We start from the raw sequence: 21780 nt of genomic DNA, 5'->3' as shown, positions 1-21780 counted from the left end.
CTGGCTCAGGCTTGCCCTGTACCAGCCCCTAGTTAGGCTGACTTAGGCCTAGTCTGCCGGAGGACCCCCTATAATACACCGGGCTCTCTCTCTCTCTCTCTCTCTCTCTCTCTCTCTCTCTCTCTCTCTCTCTCTCTCTCTCTCACTCTCTCTCTCTCTCTCATGTCCTGTTACTGCATCTTGCTAACTCGGCCATACTGCATGTCACTAACTTGGCTTCTTCTCCAGAGCCTTTGTGCTCCACTGTCTCGCAGGTTAACTTATATCGCAGCGGTGCCTGCATAGTGATACTCTGTTATTATTAGTCATACTTCTACTGTTATTATACACATGTGATTATTGTCACACATGTATACTGTCAGATATTAATATATACTTTCAACATATTGTACCACAATAGCCGGAATCATAATTATAATATTATTACTTTCATTAATGTTGTTGTAAGCTATTAACATTACCGTCTGTCCTACATCTCTCTGTCTCTATCTCTGTATGCAATTTTATAACTCTCCATATTGACATAGTTTTCGACTTGCCTGTATACGTAAATAGCCTAAACAAATTCCCAAAATGTAGCTATCGCTTTGGTTTTGGTGCCACCCCAAGATTTTCAGTGGGCCCATCCGGCCACCCGAAAATTCCTGGGGGCGCCACTGCTGATGAGTCTCTATTGCAATGTCTTCGAAAATGTTTTGTGTACCTTAAGATTGGCAAAATGACTCAACCTATAGAGGAAGATGTAAAGTGAAAACATGAAAATCACCAAATTGGACTAAGTGGGTGAAGAGATATAAAAGCATTTTCCTCTCTCTCAAGGCATAAACCAATAATATACACAGCCCAGAATATTTCAATCAATTCTGAGAGGAAAAAAAGACTTGAGTGGCAATCTGAATGTCAGGCACACAGAGCAGAAATGCTTTTGCCTGTACACCGTGTAGCGGTGGAGTTTTCGTTATGTAAAGGAAAGGGAGAGATGGTGCGGAGAGAGGATTTGGAATTTTTATGTCTGTACTTGAATCTTTTGTACTGTACTTGAAACTTCCTGAAGAATGTCAAAGATATTGGCATTTTTTGTTTCTAAAAGTTTCTTTGCTTTTGATTTTTTTTTTCCTCCAAGACTTCTACACATTGTTTAGCAAACTTAACTGTGGTGGCTTTTTTTTTTTTTTTTTTTTTGCATTTCGATTCATACATTTTCTCTCCCTGTTTTGAATGAGCTCTATATCGGCATCAACATACTAGACGGTAACCTTGTCAAGAGAGTCATTTAATTATTTATCTGCTGTTTCTAAATGATTGATATGCAGGCCTTGGTATGTGTTCGCACTGAGAGGCAGACGCCCCCATTTAACACGCCCGACAGACAGCTTAAAACAAAGCGCTGCAGCATGAAAAAAAAGAGAAAAAACAACGGAAGAAATTAGCTCAACCTTTAACAAGTGGGCGAAGAGAGAGCTGCAATTAAATGAGGTATGAAAGGCTTAGACTCCATCATCACAGACAACCATCTTAATCCCATACAGGGTTGTTTTGTTTGCAAATAGTGTGCTGTTCACAGTGGTCTTGTTTTTTTAATGATGTCAAATATTTTACCAAGGCTTATTGCTGTCTTTGGCTTTGACTCCCATTAGGTGGCCATCCACCCACAGGGCAGAAACCCAGATCAATGTGCAGCTTGCCTGAACTAACCTGAGTAGAAGGTTGTGTCAGTGATTTTATTCTCACTAAACAAAGCATCTCCTTATTAGTGCTTTGGATAAGTACTTGTCAGGGGATTATCAATACTTATCAGTCATGTGGAAACTTGCAATTTGACAGTAATTATTTTTAATCTAATAAAATTGGATTTCACGAGATTAGCTTTGTCTGAATTAAATGTGTGCGGTTTGGTGTGTTAAAACTCCCTGCAGATTGCTGCAAAACTCTCCTGATCTCTTTGCGTTTACAGCTGCTAATATTGTGAAAATGAATCATAATTTTTTACTGCGCACTGTAGCAGCACTTGGAGCACTTTGCAGACTAAAAAAAAATAAATAAAAATTGACGATGGTGTTAGGAATATATTTACTGGACTCCAGCAAGCTTTTACACAGTAGAATATGTTTTATGAAATAGAGCAATCAATATTATAAATCTATAAAGTTGGATTGTTTTCTCTTTCTTTACTGTCTAATTATACACTCTGCATATTGGATCAACTTCACTGGATACTGGAGGCACATCACCACTTGACACAGCTTCTGTATCAGGTACTTGTGAGTGATTGGTCAGGAACAGACACCTCTGACAGCTTATCATATGCCAGGTTGAGACAGGCTTGTCAGTAAGCTAATGGAGTGTTCTAAGGTTAATTTACTACCATATGAATCCCATCAATAAGCAATTAAGAGGTGTGGAAACACAGAGGCGCCCAGACCAGCCGCTAAATCCCCACCAACCCACACCCCCACCTTTAATCAATTAATTTCTGTGGCATGTCTGTTTAAAACCACTTGATAGATTTAAATGACACATGAAAAAGACACCGCTGGCTGCATGACCTTTTTCTGTTACTTCACTGTATCTGCCTCAAAGAAGTATTTCACTGATGGGAAGATATTTTTTCATACAACTAGGCTGTCTATGCAGTAGAAGAATGCAAATACTCTTAACATTGGTGCTATATGACCAGAGGAAACTGTAAAAGGGTTGTGGCATTTGCTTTTGAAAACCTATAACTATCAGAATGCACTCCACCACACAGGATCAATAAACACTCCTGCTGGTGGGTGACGTAATGCAAGTTTAGCTGTTACGACACAGGAAACAATATGGCAGCTGGCTGATAACAAACAATCACAAATTACAGTTAAACAGTAAGCTAAAATATGTTTCTAAAAACATTTGAGATGAGATATAGGCAAATCAAATTTTCATATTACAGCCAAACAGTGCACTAAAATGTGTTTCCTAAGCCAGTGGTTCCCAACTGGTCCAGCCACAGGGTCCAGATTTCTCTTTAGTCATTAGTTCAAGGTCCACACAGTTTAATATACTCAGCGTCATGCTTGCGTTTGGTCATGTCTCAAGCTAGTTTTCTGTCTCTGTCAAGTAGCTGTTGTTATTCACTCACTCTACAGCAGGAAACGGCACTTCAAAATAAAAGCTCTGCACTAGAAGTTCCCTGTACTTAAAAACAAAGTGTGTTTTTTACAAAGTTGATATGTTAGCAAGTCACCTGCGGTCCATTCAGAATGGACTTGCGACACACTTTTGGACCGCGACCCACCAGTTGGGAACCATTGTCCTACGCCATGTTACGTGAGAAATAGGTAATACAGTGATTTGATCAGAGTTTTATCTGTGTTTGACAGAGAGAGGGGCATCTCACTTTCTCGATCAACTTCTATACTCTTTGTGTCCGTGGTGGTGGGCATTCCAAAATGGGGAAGTACAATCTGTAGTTAGAGCAACAACCAGGCCCCCGTGAACACCGCTCAGCATTGCTTCCAATTTTTCCCAGGGGCCACTTGCAGTTCTGCAGTGGAAGAATCCTTTGCAGCCCAAAAGCATTTTCCCAATAGGCCAAAATTCTAAAAAAGACATCTGTAAAACTGTTGACAGGACAGCTCAAACTGCAAACAAGATCAATTATGACTCTTTTTATTGTGAATTTTTGATCCTTGAACTGAGATAAGTGATTTAAAAATCTGTAAAATCAATAGGTAAAGTTTATAGGTGGATTTATACTTGTGCGTCAGCTCTATGCAGAGCCTACGCCGTAGCCAACATCAATGTGAGCATTAATACTTGTGCAGTTACACCTCCAAAACTAGTTGGCGGTAGGATTTCTGTGAAGTGCTGTAAAGGTTAGTTGATCCAAAACACACATTAAACACACATTAAACATGGCTTAATAGAGACAATTTCACACACAAGTACACAAACCAGCTTCACTATAACTCGCAGCATTCACATACAAAGCACTTGTCTTTATCTGGACATATTTTCCCCACAAATACAACATGCTAATGTTTTTAGCACAAGCCTATGGCATTTTACATTGTATAAATTAGCCTAGTGGCTCGCAGACTTTTCCTCTACTCAAATGAAGCCAGGGACAACAGCAACATTTAACAAAGGTAACGGTACATAATTTGGCTCCATTACAGCTCACAAGGTTCACTGACAAAACAAGTGTCTTATACTAAACACGTTTTCCAAACAAATACAACATGCTAACGTTATTAGCGCCAGCCTATGGAATTTTACATGATATAAATTAGCCTAGGGACGAGCAGAGCTTTCCTCTGCTTATATGAAGCCAGGATAAATCACACACAAGACTTAAAATGTTACTTTGTGGAGGCCTTATTTGGGGCTATATTTATATTTATATTTATATTTATCCAGTTGGCTACAAACCGCTGAAGTTAAACTGGAAGATAAAAACGTTTCCTCTGGACTAAATACGCGCCATTTTGGGGTCCAGTGTCTGGTTTTTATTACAGCTCTATTATTTAGGCAGGAAAATGAGCAGGAAGAACTGGACACTGGTAAGATGGGGGGGAGTTAACGTTGTTCATTTGCACATACTGCACACATTGTTATCATACAAAGCTTGTTGCAAATTGGCAAAGTATCCCTTTAAAGCTTGGATTCAGAACTTGTGAAGATTAGTCTCTCACCTCACACAGTCCTTGACGGATCTCATAAATGCTTCTTTTCCTGATCAGAGCTTGGGCCAATTGAAGTATTATTACAACATTTCACTGTCAATCTGGAGGGAAATAATGCGCCAGATGACTATTCAATGCCAATGCACAATGGTGCATAAAAAGCCTCGTGAAGAGAAGACATGTAGATATACAGAATACATGAAAACCTCTGCATCTTAAAGCCTCTTCAGCTAATGTTGGGAAAAGTGCATTTGATACTCAGCAGTGCTCATCAAAATTCAAGTGGTCCTTGTGCAGCTGGCCATCATCTGCTGCAGTGTCGTCGGTTAAAACTTGCTTGTTGATATTTCCCTGAAACAGCCACAATATGGTCTATGAAGTATTCACATTCATATTTAAGCCACCATACAAGGACTAGAGCAGGGCTGCATGTTGAACAGCTGATTTTCTGGGGGATGTGGGAGATTTCCATTCATTACCTCCTTCTCCTCCCAGTGCTCCTCTATAATGCTGCGAAGTCTTGCTCACATGTTTTTCCCTTTACACCGCCATGACATACTTGCTGGGATCCCTAGAGAGATTCAGACGGAGCGTTAGCGATATGATATGTATGAGATTTTCTACCTTATCAGCCTCATCTGACTCACATGAGCCCTGGGGATTTCCGAACATATTGTCCCAACCATTCAGTAACCATTTTAAGTGGAGACTCTCTCAGCAGGTTCTTGGGTTTAAATAGATAAAGCAGATCTGCAGGTTTGTTTTAGTCAGTTTTATTTTAAACATCTGGGCACAGACGCATCGCTCCCTCTCAGCTCTCACGTCCTCCTTGCTCTTACTCTGCTGTCAGTGTTGCCAGTGCTGCCTCCACCCTCCACTGCATGTACAACCCCTAAGATGACATTTTATCACAAAATGACTCCTGGATTGCACTGAGCGAGTGAAAGCGGATGTTTTCTAATGGTTTAGGAATATCTGAGGTTGCATTTTGTGTCCATCAAATGTTTTGGGGGTATCGATTCACAAAGCTTGCTTCCTGTCCTCCACAGCGCCTCCAAACAACATATCAGTGGTGGCAGAGAACACTCCAGCCCCATTCAGTCGATACCAAGCCCAGAATTTCACTCTCGTCTGCACTGCAAAAGGAGGGAAACCAGCCCCATCGGTGAGTTGCTGTTGAAGATACACCATGCTGCTCGTCCACCAGGGACCTGCCTTTACAGCACACAGATCCCTGTTGTTTACAGAGGAAAAGAAACTGCGTTGCATGTTGCTGACGGGGTTGTTTTTGTTGTTGTTTTTTTTTGTTTTGTTTTTTATAGATATCAGCACACAGACCACTAGGAGTTATATTGTTTTTAACATTCCAGGAAAAAGGCTCTTTAAACAGGATAACAAAAGTTGCACAATCCTTGAGCTCAGCGCCTCCCACAGAGTGTTATCTGCTCAACACAAACGCCAGAATAAATATTGGTATTGTTTGTTTCTGCAGACCACGTTATGACAATGCTGTATTAAAGGGGTGATTTAGATTTTTTTAAAGTGGGGTTGTATGAAGTACTTATCCATATTCAGTGTAGGCAGGCAAGAGTACTGCCACAGAAGTTAAGACGGAGGCAGCACCAATATTTGTTTTAGCCATCTAAGGTCCTTATCACACAGAGAGTGTTTTGCAGGTTGCAAATCACAAAGTGCACTGCCCTGCCTTTTTCTTTTAACTGACTACAACTAGAAACACCCAATTAACTCCTCACACTAACCTTTCCATGTAATCAATTTGCCAGTTGTTTTTTTCACAGTAATTAGTATCTAGTAACTAAAATGTTGAGGCAGAGGTAGCTCTGGTTGAGGGTGAGAGGCTGTCAGTAAATAGTTTGTTGGGCTCAGGGAAACAGAGATCTGTGTGGGTACATGAGACCCTAAAAAAGAGGGTGGATCATGGGAGGTACCACCAGTTGGTCCAGGAGCTTCTCCTCCATGATGGCTGTTTCCAGGCATATTTTAGGATGACTCAGGGGCAGTTTGACAACCTGCTGTCTATACAGCTCTGGGTATCCAGCAACCACTACCACCAGTTTCTCCTCCATTGTTTACCAACTGTAAACATGTTGTCGTGACCACCACAGAAGGCCCGCCTCTCAGATCATTAGATTCGACAATGGTAAAAAAGATGACAAAAAATAGATGACGTGGGGCATTTTTCCACTCTGAGTTGAATTTTTTCAACTTGAGGATTTCAGAGTGCTCTGGCAAAAACGCCAGGCACCTGGAATGCAGAAATGTGAGGGATGTAGCAACGCAAAAACCATTTCAATGTCATTGAAAACAATTACAAAAAAACGCCTCCAGCTGCTAAAACGCTTTCTGTGTGATCAGGGCCTGAGAAAAGTCGCACCTAAAAAATTTCTATCAGTTTAAACATATGCTATATTAACAATATTTTCACAGCTTTACCTTTCCGACTGGGTAGCTTTTAAACAGCTTCATTTGTGCTCTCATCAAAGCCACCAGACTCCACTAACAAATTCAGTAATTTTAGCTTTAATTTGTGTTATTGTGTAACTTTGGTAAATCCGATCTAACAGTTTAAATGCCAGAGATACACAATAACATGAACAGACTAACTGATCAAGACAGTGATACACCAGCAGCTCCTGTGTTCAGTTATGTTAAATCACTGTTTTTCTCAATGGAGCCTGGCTATAAAAAGATCGATGTAATGGTGTCAGTTTCCTGTCAGAAATCGCTAAATGATGATAAAGTAAAGCAGTGAAAATATTCTCACTATAGTGTACACTTAAACTAACATTAATTTTTTTGGATGGAACTTTTTAACCTCTCTAACTCCGCCAGGACGCCGACCCTAACCCTCTTGTCCATGAGTAGATGCACTTTTCCTTCTGTGTAGCGATACGTTTGGCAGGTATAGTTCAGTAGAAAGAAAATAGGCAGACATTTCTACGGCTGATATCGCCAACATTCGGCAACTCACACCAAAACAGTCAGACTGATAAATAGCATGACAGGTAAAAGGAAAAGTATGTATTTTTGATTTGGTCTGAACTGTACCTTTTATCTCTCTAACTCCGCCAGGATGCTGATGCCCCCCCCTGTTAAATGGTATCTCCCAGGCGCACTACATCATCAAACCATGTGATGTTTGGTATTGCCAGATTCAGGAAGCTCTTGACTTTTCAAAAATAACATTGTTTGTCTTTTATTTATTATGTATTTTGCACCAGAGCAGCAGAGCACCAGACCAGAGCTGGCATTATTTGGTGATATTTTATGGTGTTTCTGTGTCATAAACAACATCAGCTATCATAATCACACCTGATTTCAATAAGGTACAATGTTTGAAGCTGGCTGAGTGTTGTTTGATCACTGATAGTACTGTTTTGAAGCTGAGTTACCGTCTTGTCATTTGGAGCTCCGCGTGGATCTTCATGGAAAAAACACTGTAGAATGGTCATACTTTGAGCAGTCTTCTTCAAATATGAAGCAAATGTTCATTGATAGTGTGCCTACAGCCCCACAGTGTCATTTACCTGCTCAGATGAAGCCACAGACAGTTATTCATCCTGAAACCCCTTTTTTAATTTTATTTTAGACAAAATTTTCATTTTTTACTGAGTTCAGAGGCCCATTACTCTGTCTCTGTATCACCTAGAGTGTTTCTGACACTTTCACAACAAACTTCAGGGAGTTTTCTTTCTGACAAGACCTCATGCATGCATGTAGTCAGAGCGGTTCAGAAGCTACAGTCATTTTAATTTGGGTATGTCATTTTAGGCATTTTTGCTACAAAATGGGGGGACAAGTGGCTAAAATACATTTCGCTTAGCTTCCGAGTCCATACTCCTGCCACCTCTCCAAACAGAGAGCATGCCAACTGACATCTACTGTATACTATACACTGACTATAATTAAGTACCTCATACAACCCCACTTTTAAAGAGATGAACTATCCCTTTAATGTGTGGTTAGGTTTCGGCACAAAAGCCACTTGGGTATGGTTGGGGACAGATCATATTTTGGCTTGAAATACCTGGGCTTTGTCACCAAATCCATGGATGGAAATGTTCTGGATGTCCCCATATACATACCCACTTTTGTCGCCAAAAACACAGCTGGTCTCGAACAATCTTCTGCCACTTCCGTCTAGATGTCATGCCATCCACCTCTCCTACACCTCCTGATGAGAAACTCTGCTCATATACATGTAACCTGAATTACATCACTTTATATACAGTACAGGCCAAAAGTTTGGACACACCTTCTCATTCAATGCGTTTTCTTTATTTTCATGACTATTTACATTGTAGATTCTCACTGAAGGCATCAAAACTATGAATGAACACATGTGGAGTTATGTACTTAACAAAAAAAGGTGAAATAACTGAAAACATGTTTTATATTCTAGTTTCTTCAAAATAGCCACCCTTTGCTCTGATTACTGCTTTGCACACTCTTGGCATTCTCTCCATGAGCTTCAAGAGGTAGTCACCTGAAATGGTTTCCACTTCACAGGTGTGCCTTATCAGGGTTAATTAGTGGAATTTCTTGCTTTATCAATGGGGTTGGGACCATCAGTTGTGTTGTGCAGAAGTCAGGTTAATACACAGCCGACAGCCCTATTGGACAACTGTTAAAATTCATATTATGGCAAGAACCAATCAGCTAACTAAAGAAAAACGAGTGGCCATCATTACTTTAAGAAATGAAGGTCAGTCAGTCCGGAAAATTGCAAAAACTTTAAATGTGTCCCCAAGTGGAGTCGCAAAAACCATCAAGCGCTACAACGAAACTGGCACACATGAGGACCGACCCAGGAAAGGAAGACCAAGAGTCACCTCTGCTTCTGAGGATAAGTTCATCCAAGTCACCAGCCTCAGAAATCGCAAGTTAACAGCAGCTCAGATCAGAGACCAGATGAATGCCACACAGAGTTCTAGCAGCAGACCCATCTCTAGAACAACTGTTAAGAGGAGACTGCGCAAATCAGGCCTTCATGGTCAAATAGCTGCTAGGAAACCACTGCTAAGGAGAGGCAACAAGCAGAAGAGATTTGTTTGGGCCAAGAAACACAAGGAATGGACATTAGACCAGTGGAAATCTGTGCTTTGGTCTGATGAGTCCAAATTTGAGATCTTTGGTTCCAACCGCCGTGTCTTTGTGAGACGCAGAAAAGGTGAACGGATGGATTCCACATGCCTGGTTCCCACTGTGAAGCGTGGAGGAGGAGGTGTGATGGTGTGGGGGTGTTTTGCTGGTGACACTGTTGGGGATTTATTCAAAATTGAAGGCACACTGAACCAGCATGGCTACCACAGCATCCTGCAGCGACATGCCATCCCATCCGGTTTGCGTTTAGTTGGACGATCATTTATTTTTCAACAGGACAATGACCCCAAACACACCTCCAGGCTGTGTAAGGGCTATTTGACCAAGAAGGAGAGTGATGGAGTGCTGCGGCAGATGACCTGGCCTCCACAGTCACCGGACCTGAACCCAATCGAGATGGTTTGGGGTGAGCTGGACCGCAGAGTGAAGGCAAAGGGGCCAACAAGTGCTAAACACCTCTGGGAACTCCTTCAAGACTGTTGGAAAACCATTTCAGGTGACTACCTCTTGAAGCTCATGGAGAGAATGCCAAGAGTGTGCAAAGCAGTAATCAGAGCAAAGGGTGGCTATTTTGAAGAAACTAGAATATAAAACATGTTTTCAGTTATTTCACCTTTTTTTGTTAAGTACATAACTCCACATGTGTTCATTCATAGTTTTGATGCCTTCAGTGAGAATCTACAATGTAAATAGTCATGAAAATAAAGAAAACGCATTGAATGAGAAGGTGTGTCCAAACTTTTGGCCTGTACTGTATGTTAATATGATATTAATGAAATACACAAATGTGACATATACAATGCCAAAATTTTCTTTGGGTGACTGGGTTGATTTGCTGGAAACTGCTGGTGGATACAAGCTCTGCACAGACTGTGCCAAACATAAACATACAGATAGTGTTTAGCTGCAGCCATTTAAAGAAGCTGTCACCGGCACCGCTGTTACATTCATTACAGATTGACCTGTGATTGATTACCAGCGCTAATTTAGTCATGCAATGTAGTCATTAAAAAAGGTAGATCAGATTGAGGAAACAGACACATTAGTGTTATTGATGGTTACACTCAGGGTAATTAATCTAATCACAGTGACGTGATAGTAATGATGGCACATAGAATTATCACTGTAGACCCTTATACATGTACATCAGGCACATAGAAGTGCACACACGTTTCAGAGTCACACACACACGCACTTTTCTTCTCAACTTTTTGAAGTGCAGAACAAGGTCTTGCAAATATCTGAAGCATATGCTCCTGTGTCTGGTGGCATATGAGCTTACGGACGCTGTTTGAGAGCGGTCGCTCGCTGTTTGTTCCCGCCGGGTCATTAATCATCGTCCATGGGTGTATGGTAATGGACTCCAGACCCTGAGCACACCTATCTCCTGCAATTATGAGCCCAGCGAGAGGTGAATACAAGGTGAATGTGATTTCCGTCTCTCAGGTACTTCCTGGTTGATGGTGTGATGAGTGAGGCTCCCCCCTGTTGTGATTTCACAGGGAGCCTTAAGCCATTAAAGCTCAGCACCGCTGGAGCCTTTTTCCAACGCTTAATGGAGGAAAAGAGATCTGCGAGGTTTCAGCTGGTCAGTAAGCCCGGGCTGTGTCTGTGTCAGCGGCCATGTCACAGGGCTGGTAATTAGCTTTGTCAGCGACTCTGCAAAGAAATGCTCCAAGTCACTGTCTCAAGATTAAAACAAAAATCGAAAGACTGTTTGGCAGCTCTATTCACTATTGTATTTGCATGTTGCTTAGTAAAAATCTTTGGTATAAGATATATTGAAAGGTTTTGATGTGACCTTAGAATACAAAGAAGCTTTGTAATGCAATCCAGCAGGTTTTTTAATGAAGAATTCAAGTAGCAGTACATTTTTATAGAGCGTTTTGTTTTATGGGATCATAACTAATCTTTTCATAGAATAAATCAACGTTAAATACAAACCTTTGACATTTTTTATTATTCTTTAAAATAAATCCAAGATCACGCACAAATTACACAAGGGAAAGTTAATGCTTGGATATTGATATGTATTTCAGATGTGTAAAAAAAAGACATGAACATACAAACAACCAGACAGACTGAAAGAAAGTAGCATTTAAAATAATGAAAAGCATTCGAAAAGGAGTGGGAGGAAGTATAAACTTATTAAATCCCAGCTCTTCCACATCAGTCATCAAGTGAAATGAAACAGCTTCCTCATACTGATAAACCTAAACCTAAGACTTTTCTCAACATACCATTGTTATTACCGGTTATTACGGTATTGTTATTACCTTTTAGCTTTGTCACACAGAAATAACTTGTGTATGTATTTAATAGTAAGTACCAAATATTTATCTTACAAAAACCTATCTTAGTATATGATATAAATTACCAGTTATCTGACTTCCAAGTATAAACCAGTCCAAATGTATGACATCAATTGTCTTTGCGTTACAAAATAAACATATATGAATATTAATATTAAATATAGACCATTTTATGGCCAGCATCACAATGACATCATTTTGTTAGCTGGAGGCAAAACACGACTCTCCACCACAGGGCTGTAGGCTACAAAGGAGTCTTAAAATGTTGTCTTGTTGTGTTATTGGGAGCCAGAATACAAGGAGTCATGAGTCAAAACTTAGGCGACGGAGGCGATCATCAATAATGCTCACATGCAGCGCACACTTCATATCAGGTTAGGGAGAAAGTATTTCCTGTTGTAGGGATGAATAACGTTATGTGTATTAAGAGTTATCATGTCCACCTTATCAAAAAATTGGGAAAGAGGGTAAGAGGAAAATTGGATTTCTCCATAATGCTAACGTTTTAGCGCATTTGCTAACATTAGCTTCGATAGCATTACAAACTGGAGGAAACCATTCAAGTGTTGCCCTCCTCCCCTTTTCTCGTCCGCAAGGACACAAACACACAGAGAGCTTGAAAATGGATGCCGAGAGATTTAACTCCGTTTTATCAAACATGTGCTCAGTCCACAAGATTGTGGAAATGAAGGACTTACAGCGACTTTGTTTAAAACTTTTAACGCAGTCGAACTATGTTTACGAGCACAAGAGTTCAGTGAGCCACCGAAGGACCGCCCTGCAGATTTACTATTGGTTCTGCAATGTAGGGAGTTTTTTTTAAACTCTGAAATTGTATCCGCCCATCTAAACACAAAATCAGGGAGAAAGACATCAGTCTTTAGTTAAGCAAGGCATCTAAAGACTGACTTGTGAGTCTAGGCGCTCTGCTGCTCCATCTCTCCAGACAGAGTGCCCAGAGTGTGCTCTGCCACTCAGATCACCCAACGGTACATTCAGACAGTCCGGTTTGTGCCGGAGTGCGCTCCGACACTCAGAATGAGTATTTCTGAATGCACCACTGGCATCATCTTCCTCCATTGTCTAAAACAAGCCAAAAGAGCTCACTAGCTAGTGCTAGGCTAATGTCTGTGGAGAATTGTTTTGCCTCCAGCTAAGCCCCACCCACCAAAACATCATATTTTTACTAACAGTAACAAAGTCAACTTGTCCTGCTATCTTTTTATATTTAAATAAGTGAACATATGAATCATACAAAGTATGTATATACGTTATTCTACCAATATGTGTGTAGCACACATATATAGGGTTTTATGTATATATATATATATATATATATATATATATACAGTACAGGCCAAAAGTTTGGACACACCTTCTCATTCAATGCGTTTTCTTTATTTTCATGACTATTTACATTGTAGATTCTCACTGAAGGCATCAAAACTATGAATGAACACATGTGGAGTTATGTACTTAACAAAAAAAGGTGAAATAACTGAAAACATGTTTTATATTCTAGTTTCTTCAAAATAGCCACCCTTTGCTCTGATTACTGCTTTGCACACTCTTGGCATTCTCTCCATGAGCTTCAAGAGGTAGTCACCTGAAATGGTTTCCACTTCACAGGTGTGCCTTATCAGGGTTAATTAGTGGAATTTCTTGCTTTATCAATGGGGTTGGGACCATCAGTTGTGTTGTGCAGAAGTCAGGTTAATACACAGCCGACAGCCCTATTGGACAACTGTTAAAATTCATATTATGGCAAGAACCAATCAGCTAACTAAAGAAAAACGAGTGGCCATCATTACTTTAAGAAATGAAGGTCAGTCAGTCCGGAAAATTGCAAAAACTTTAAATGTGTCCCCAAGTGGAGTCGCAAAAACCATCAAGCGCTACAACGAAACTGGCACACATGAGGATCGACCCAGGAAAGGAAGACCAAGAGTCACCTCTGCTTCTGAGGATAAGTTCATCCAAGTCACCAGCCTCAGAAATCGCAAGTTAACAGCAGCTCAGATCAGAGACCAGATGAATGCCACACAGAGTTCTAGCAGCAGACCCATCTCTAGAACAACTGTTAAGAGGAGACTGTGCGAATCAGGCCTTCATGGTCAAATAGCTGCTAGGAAACCACTGCTAAGGAGAGGCAACAAGCAGAAGAGATTTGTCTGGGCCAAGAAACACAAGGAATGGACATTAGACCAGTGGAAATCTGTGCTTTGGTCTGATGAGTCCAAATTTGAGATCTTTGGTTCCAACCGCCGTGTCTTTGTGAGACGCAGAAAAGGTGAACGGATGGATTCCACATGCCTGGTTCCCACTGTGAAGCATGGAGGAGGAGGTGTGATGGTGTGGGGGTGTTTTGCTGGTGACACTGTTGGGGATTTATTCAAAATTGAAGGCACACTGAACCAGCATGGCTACCACAGCATCCTGCAGCGACATGCCATCCCATCCGGTTTGCGTTTAGTTGGACGATCATTTATTTTTCAACAGGACAATGACCCCAAACACACCTCCAGGCTGTGTAAGGGCTATTTGACCAAGAAGGAGAGTGATGGAGTGCTGCGGCAGATGACCTGGCCTCCACAGTCACCGGGCCTGAACCCAATCGAGATGGTTTGGGGTGAGCTGGACCGCAGAGTGAAGGCAAAGGGGCCAACAAGTGCTAAACACCTCTGGGAACTCCTTCAAGACTGTTGGAAAACCATTTCAGGTGACTACCTCTTGAAGCTCATGGAGAGAATGCCAAGAGTGTGCAAAGCAGTAATCAGAGCAAAGGGTGGCTATTTTGAAGAAACTAGAATATAAAACATGTTTTCAGTTATTTCACCTTTTTTTGTTAAGTACATAACTCCACATGTGTTCATTCATAGTTTTGATGCCTTCAGTGAGAATCTACAATGTAAATAGTCATGAAAATAAAGAAAACGCATTGAATGAGAAGGTGTGTCCAAACTTTTGGCCTGTACTGTATATAATATATAGTATATAAGTAGAGAAAGTAAACAGTAATCCCTGTCAACAACTGCTGAATGTCAAACCCCTTCTTCAACCTTGTACTTCCTGAATATCAAAGCTTTAGAAGTACATAGCGGATTTATCAAGTATCATAAATAGCTGATTATTTTGCAGAAAAGCAGAGCAAAGTGGGGCAGGTGTGCTGAAGAATGCTTTAGTGAATAAAATGATGCAATGAGGAAATTGAGATTTGTTTTGTGATGGTAAAGGATGTGGAATATTTAGTGAAAGAGGCATCGCAAGTACTACAAATTTAACTGAGTGCACATCAGCATGAAAAACATGGTATGCTGTAAGTTAAGATAAGGTAATATAACTAAGAATATATTATAAAAAGAGAAAAGTGGAGCTGTTGACTGCTTGTTCAAGGCTGTTAAGCGTGAATGATTGTTGACACACAGCTTGCGGAGTCAGTAAAAGTGGCAGTAATGGATAAAAAGCATGGAATTAATTAAAAATAATGAGCTATGTGGGTTGTCCTTGCATCAGACACATGAGAAACTCATATCGTGAACCTTCATCACAGTAAATGTTTCAGTTCACCATTGAGATTCAGCAGCCAGATGAAACCATTCCAAAACAAAATGCATTTAGAGGAGCTCCCAGACAGAAATATCACCCTAAAAATAACAAGACACGTCTCCACCATCTTCACATTGGCTCTTTTTGTTGCCTAAGTGTCTTTTTGAACCAATTATATTTTACCAGAGAAACAGAAACAACACTGGTAGACCTTAAAAGTCCTGCACGCCCACACAGGTGTCCCAGTTATTCTGTTTGAAGTTAGGTGGAGCTAAAGATTGCTGAAAGTTTGATAAAGTCACCAAACTTCATATATGGTTTTTAAAAAAAAAATCACAGAGGTGCAGGTTGCTCCACCCTGGCAGATAAAATCTAACTAACAAGAGAGTCAGTTGTTAGTCAAGCACAGTTTGTAGACACCCACACAGTCCTGAGAAGAGGTTTAATCAGCCAGTATAAGTGAAAACACCTGTGTGAGCACCATGAGTGTGAAGGGCCTTTAATGCTCCCACTGCTCTCATAGCATGGAAATGAAAATTATATTTAGTCATGATGTGAGCCAGAAAACTATTGGAGGAAATCTACTTGCACCTTGTGCCTGGATGGAAACTAATTTCAGGGTCACTTATTAGCTTTATATCAGGCACATGCACAGATAGACCCCAGGTGGTGCTCAAGCACCTGCCCTTCAGGAGTCGGACGAGATAAGTTCCCTTTTTGCAAGCCTGTTTTTTCTATTTATTTTTCTAATTTTATACTTTAGTTCAGGGGTGGGCGATATATAGAATCCTCCTCTTGAACTCCTCTATACATACATACACATGCATAAAGACAGACTGACAAACATGATACGTCACACACACTCCTCTGCCCATAAAGATCACTTTCTCCCAAGTGATAGTGTGTGAACAGGCAAGGTGTAGAGCAGGATTTATACTTCTGCGTAACTGACGCCGTATCTGTACTGTAGCCTGATGTGCACTTCCCCAGAAATTTAGCTACACATTGCAGCAACACAGACCTCCTGTCTGTTTTTGAAAGCTAAAACCATTTCACCACCTTTTACTTACTTTACTGCACAGACAAGAAACAATAAATTGTGAAGACAATAAAGCCTCCACAAAAATAACATTTCAAGACTTGAAATCTCTGCTAGTATGCAATGTAAAATGCCATAGGCTTGTGCTAATAAAGTTAGCATGTTATATTTATTTAGACAACGTGTTTAGTACTAGCCTGAGTGTCAGACTGAAGCTCCCAGAACCTTCAGTCTGACATCGCCTCCACTGAAGGCGATTTACAAGGGGGAGGGAATTTGATTTCTCCCTAACCAATCAGGCGCACAGCTTGACATCAGCATGGCGCTGATTGGCTAATCGCTAGACCCGCCCCCACCCCCGGCGTTCATTGGTCCTTCCATCGTTTGGACGAAATAAATCGCAAATTCATTGCAGTATGCCAGACCAGAGATGCAAGCCTACTCAGTTGAGTGGGCGGGGTCTATGGTCTGGAACCAGGCTAGTTTAGTATAAGACAGTTGTTTTGTCGGTGAAACTTCTGGGTTGTAATGGAGCCGAGGCTAGGCTAATTTATACAATGTAAAATACCATAGGTTTGTGCTAATAACATTAGCATGTTGTATTTGTGGGTAAAAAGTGTTTGTCTGTGAATGCCACAATTTATAGTGAAACTGATTTGTGTACTTGTGTTTGAAATTGTCGCTTTTAAACCATGTTTAATGTGTGTTTAATGTGTGTTTTGAATCAACTAAACTTTACAGCACTTCACAGAAACCCCACCGCCAACTAGTGTTTTGGAGGTGTAACTGCAGAGTGACACAGACACACCACCACACAAGTATAAAGGTTACTGTGTAGGGTCTGCGTAGAGCTGATGCACAAGTATAAATCCACTTTATTTCTCATCTGTAGGGCACTAATATTTAGTCCCATTTTGCAACCATGGAGCACCAGTACAACTTGCATATGCTATTAATATATAAACTGGAGAGCTGGCAGTGTGTTACCAGCTCACAGTAAATAATCCCTCATGTTTAAAGGGGCAGCAGCAACAGTTGAACATTGTGTTAATTGCTAACAACAACTGCAGACCAGAAGCTTCAAGCAGCAAATACATGAACACATCAACAACCAAAGATAAGTCGGGTTCTTCAAAATAAAAGCACCAGTGGTTCCGCTTTGATTTATTAAATTCTAACAATACTTTATCCAACTTTATAATGACAGTAGCTACTTCATTTAACTTTATCGTAACTGTAGTTACAGATTTCAGATTTCGTAGTTCAGTAGTCTACAGTACTTTAGAGGAGATTTCAAAATATTGTGATATATCCTGTATTCCAAGATAGCCTAAAAATGTTGCGATTTTATTATTATTTTATTTTTAAGCTTTGAAACCAGTACATCGCTGCAACCCTATGACTGACAGCTGCAGCTGAGCTCTAATACTGCAAGACCATACTGGCATAGATCTTGAGACACCTCATATATAAGCTAGACAGGCATTTCCAGTGTTCATTAATTTGCACAAATGTACTGTCTGTACTGTAAGCCTCAAGAGCCCTTCTGGTGCTGGTAGACACATAGAAACCTCCGGGCAGGGCATCCTATGCAAGTGCACAAATTTATTTTTTAGCACGTACCTTGTGGAAGGGGTACCATTTTTTTATTTGACCACCTTTCCTCAAAAATGTCTGAGCATGGCACTGCCTTATACTCCCACAGACAAAGTGTTTTCAGTGGAGCGATGCGAGCAAGATATGAAGTCAAGTCTGCATGATCCAAGGAAATGAAAAGAAAGCGCTTTGAGCTTGTGAAGTTACATTGCCTCTGTGGGGAGTTGATCATGGTCTGTCAAAGTTGCCTTGTACCGTTGGTCTAAATCAAAACCCAGTAAATACACTCTGACAGGTTTCATGGATAGATGTTAGAAGTACAGTCTCACCAGGCTCCCCAGTCCTGCAAACTCCTCTTTCATCTCCTTTGAGATTTCATACTGTGGACCTTAGTCAGTAGGAATAGCAAAGGGAAATATTAATTTGTAAATGGCGTGGAAATAAGTTGAGTCCTTTGAGAGGGAGAGCTTGCTTTCATATTTGTTTTGGTGTATTTTCTGTGCTTGGTTGTCTTAATTGTTGCTGTTATATCATGGCAGGTTGACTCTGTCGCTCAGTGTTGCCAAATGATTTGTCAAATATTGAGAAACCAAGTAGTTTTTGTAATAAAATAAACGTATTGCTTCTGTCAAAGTCAATAACCGGTTGCAGAAGGGGCAATTACAAGATAAAAATTACACACTGATGTGGCGTTGGTCTAAATAATTATATGGTGTACATAGTATTACATTTGACATGATCCCTATTCACTTTTAAGAATGAGCACCAATATCATATTTAAACTGTGACCATTTGTTCTATTTACGTTGTTGTCCACGGTCACACTGCATAACAAAACCTCATTATTAGGTTTGTAAGTATTTGCTCGCATGTTGCTGCTCTGGCCCAGTTGTGTGACTGCGACTTCAAACGGCTCCCTTTGCTTTTTGATGAAACTCATTTAGTCTTTGTCGGTGCTGCTGCCCCGGGGCTTGTTGCAAAATGAGCTGTTGTCAGCTCGGTTTTCAATGTCATATCATTGCAAGCCTGGTCTCAATAGTGGCTCACTTCTTACAAAGAAATTGCCCCGACTTACTGAGCCAGCTAAATGTGACCATTTGTGTTCCTTATTTTAAATCATCTGTTTCTTTATACCACAGTATGTTCCGCCTTAGTTTTTGTGAGACTGAAATGAATCAATTCCTTAAAGATTGTCCTGCATGACTTGTGCATATACAGCAGATTGCTAAAACAAAGTCTGTATCTACTGTATTTTCAGCCACACAGCATGGGAGTCATATGTCATATCTCAGCCAATCTTTATAAGAGATACTAAGTTAACATTGAAACTCATCCATTTTCTGCAATCGCTTATCCTCTTAAAGGGCAACTTCGATATTTTCAACCTGGACCCTATTCTCCTATGTTTTTGTGTCTACATGATTAATGGAAACAACACGTTTTGAAATTGGTCCAGTGCTGAGCAAGACTGCCGCAGGTAGCAGCTGCGACACAGGCTGCAATGTAGTCACTTGGGGCAATTGTGCAACATCAGTGTACATCCACTAAACCTGCTTGTTTTGGTCACTAACAGGCTCAGATTATTATACTAAATGTCTGACAACAGTATGGAAAGGATCACTACAGAGACTGACCTTTTTATTAAAGAGTAAGATTCTTTTTGTTTAACCAGAAACAGCCCCAAAATTGCTATCATCAAACCAACCAGACTTCATTTAAAAAAACTGTAATTGTATCATTGTAAAACACGCTTCATTCAAAGTCCACAGAAGCAAAATAACACTCACAAAAGACATCTTTGTGTGCCTTTTCCACTGTTTCAAAAATCACCAGCTCTGGTTTGTTTGAAATAAACCCTTAATTCACCCAGTTAGATGTGAAAATACGCTGGCACTATACACACTAAAATTGCTGTTTATTTAAATGGAGTCCGGTGGGTTTGTCAGTAGCAATTTTAGGGCTGTTTCTGGTTAAACAAAAAGGATCTTACTCTCTAACCAACAGGTCTAACTCTGTAGGGATGTTTTCCATAATGTCATCAGACACTTAGAATAACAATCTGAACCTGTCAGTGGCAAAAACAAGAAGTTTTGTTGGACGTAAATTGACTGTGCTCAGTTGCCCCAAGTGGTGACACCGTACCCTGTTTTGCAGCTGCTGGCTGTAGCAGTCTCGGTCAATACCGGACCAGTTTCAAAAAGTGTTGTTCCCAGTAGTCACTTCGACACAACTGTGGGAAAATAGGATCCAGGTTATTTTAAAAAAGCTCCCTTTAAGGGTTGTGTGGGGCGGACAGACAACCGTTCACACCTCAGGGCAATTTAAAGTCACCAGTTAACCTAACCTGCATGTCTTTGACTGTGGGAGGAAGCCGGAGAACACACAGAAAACCCTCAATGACTCAGGGAGAACACATACCAAAGGGTCTGGGACAGCCGGCGGGTTCAACCACAAAACGTTCCTGCTGTGAGGCAACAGTGCTAACCACTGAAAACTATTGGAGGAAACTGAACCACAATGCCATCCACATTAATTTACATTAAAAAAAATTTTTAAACCTGCAATAACTGCAATGCTTTTTTGGCCGCCAGGGATTTGACCAGCGGAGTTGCAGGTGACACCATCAGCCGACTTGAGTCGAGCTCAGACGGCGAGTTCACACTGCTGCAGCATTTCTCTGCAATGTTCTGAAATGGTTTCATCTCATTGCAAATCTTTGGTCTGATCATATTCACTCTGTGTTAGGTCTGTTTTTAATTTTTAGAGCAGAAGTTCAGAACAGTTCTGGCCGAACAGCTACACAATGAGCTAAAACTCACTGTAAAGCTCCATTAAAAAAAAAAGAAAATCTATGAAAATATACCTGCTTTAAAGTACATCTCAAAGAGCACGATTATGCTCTCTTTGGTAAGCTGTAATTGTGTTTTTGGATCTCACCTCCCAGAGATCCAAACACCGGCGCCTGTGACATCAGTCAGTCGGCAGTTTTCTTTGTTTATTTGCCCATACTAACCATTTACCTGCAACAATATCAAGTTATTGGGGAATTTTGTCCTCAGGAATTTGTCCTCAGAAAGTTTAGGAAAAAATATCATGGTTTGAGTTAAAATGAATTCTGGCAGAAAGCTGAGGAGACAAACTTTTCCCGTGTGCCTTGAACAGACACAGCTTCACACATAAGTGAGATGAAGAGCATGTCTGTTAAGCTACCTCTGCCTCGCGTCTCTGGCGAACCAACCATAACTGGGTGATGGAAACAAACTGTGCGCTGCTGCTGGTTTTTCTGGGGGAAAGTTACCACAGACTCCCAGTTCATGATACTGTTAACACAAGGGCTTTCATCAGTGGGTCCCAGGCTCAATCACTATTGTCTTAGCTCATTCTGTGACAGATAGTGACTTAACAGGCGTTTATTAAAACAAAAATCTTCAAGACTATTAAGGATGAGGTCATTTTAATTAAAGTTCACCTACATTTAATGTTCCCAGGCATCAAAAGA

At 40.7% G+C, this 21780-nt stretch overlaps 1 protein-coding gene across 2 annotated transcripts in view; it reads left to right on the top strand.

Moving 5' to 3' along the window:
- The window catches only part of igsf21a (immunoglobin superfamily, member 21a), a 370289-nt gene that overhangs the window by 294065 nt on the left and 54444 nt on the right, over window positions 1-21780 (top strand). For both annotated transcript variants that reach the window (XM_033627706.2, XM_033627704.2), the window contains exon 5: window positions 5714-5829. In XM_033627706.2, the coding sequence (XP_033483597.2) occupies window positions 5714-5829 (116 nt within the window). The remainder of the gene's footprint in view (window positions 1-5713; window positions 5830-21780) is intronic.

Source organism: Epinephelus lanceolatus, chromosome 1 (assembly GCF_041903045.1).
Source record: "Epinephelus lanceolatus isolate andai-2023 chromosome 1, ASM4190304v1, whole genome shotgun sequence".
In the NCBI taxonomy this organism is placed as follows: Eukaryota; Metazoa; Chordata; class Actinopteri; order Perciformes; family Serranidae; genus Epinephelus; species Epinephelus lanceolatus.
Note: the sequence above shows the minus strand (reverse complement) of the source record. Positions and strands in the feature narration are given on the sequence as shown.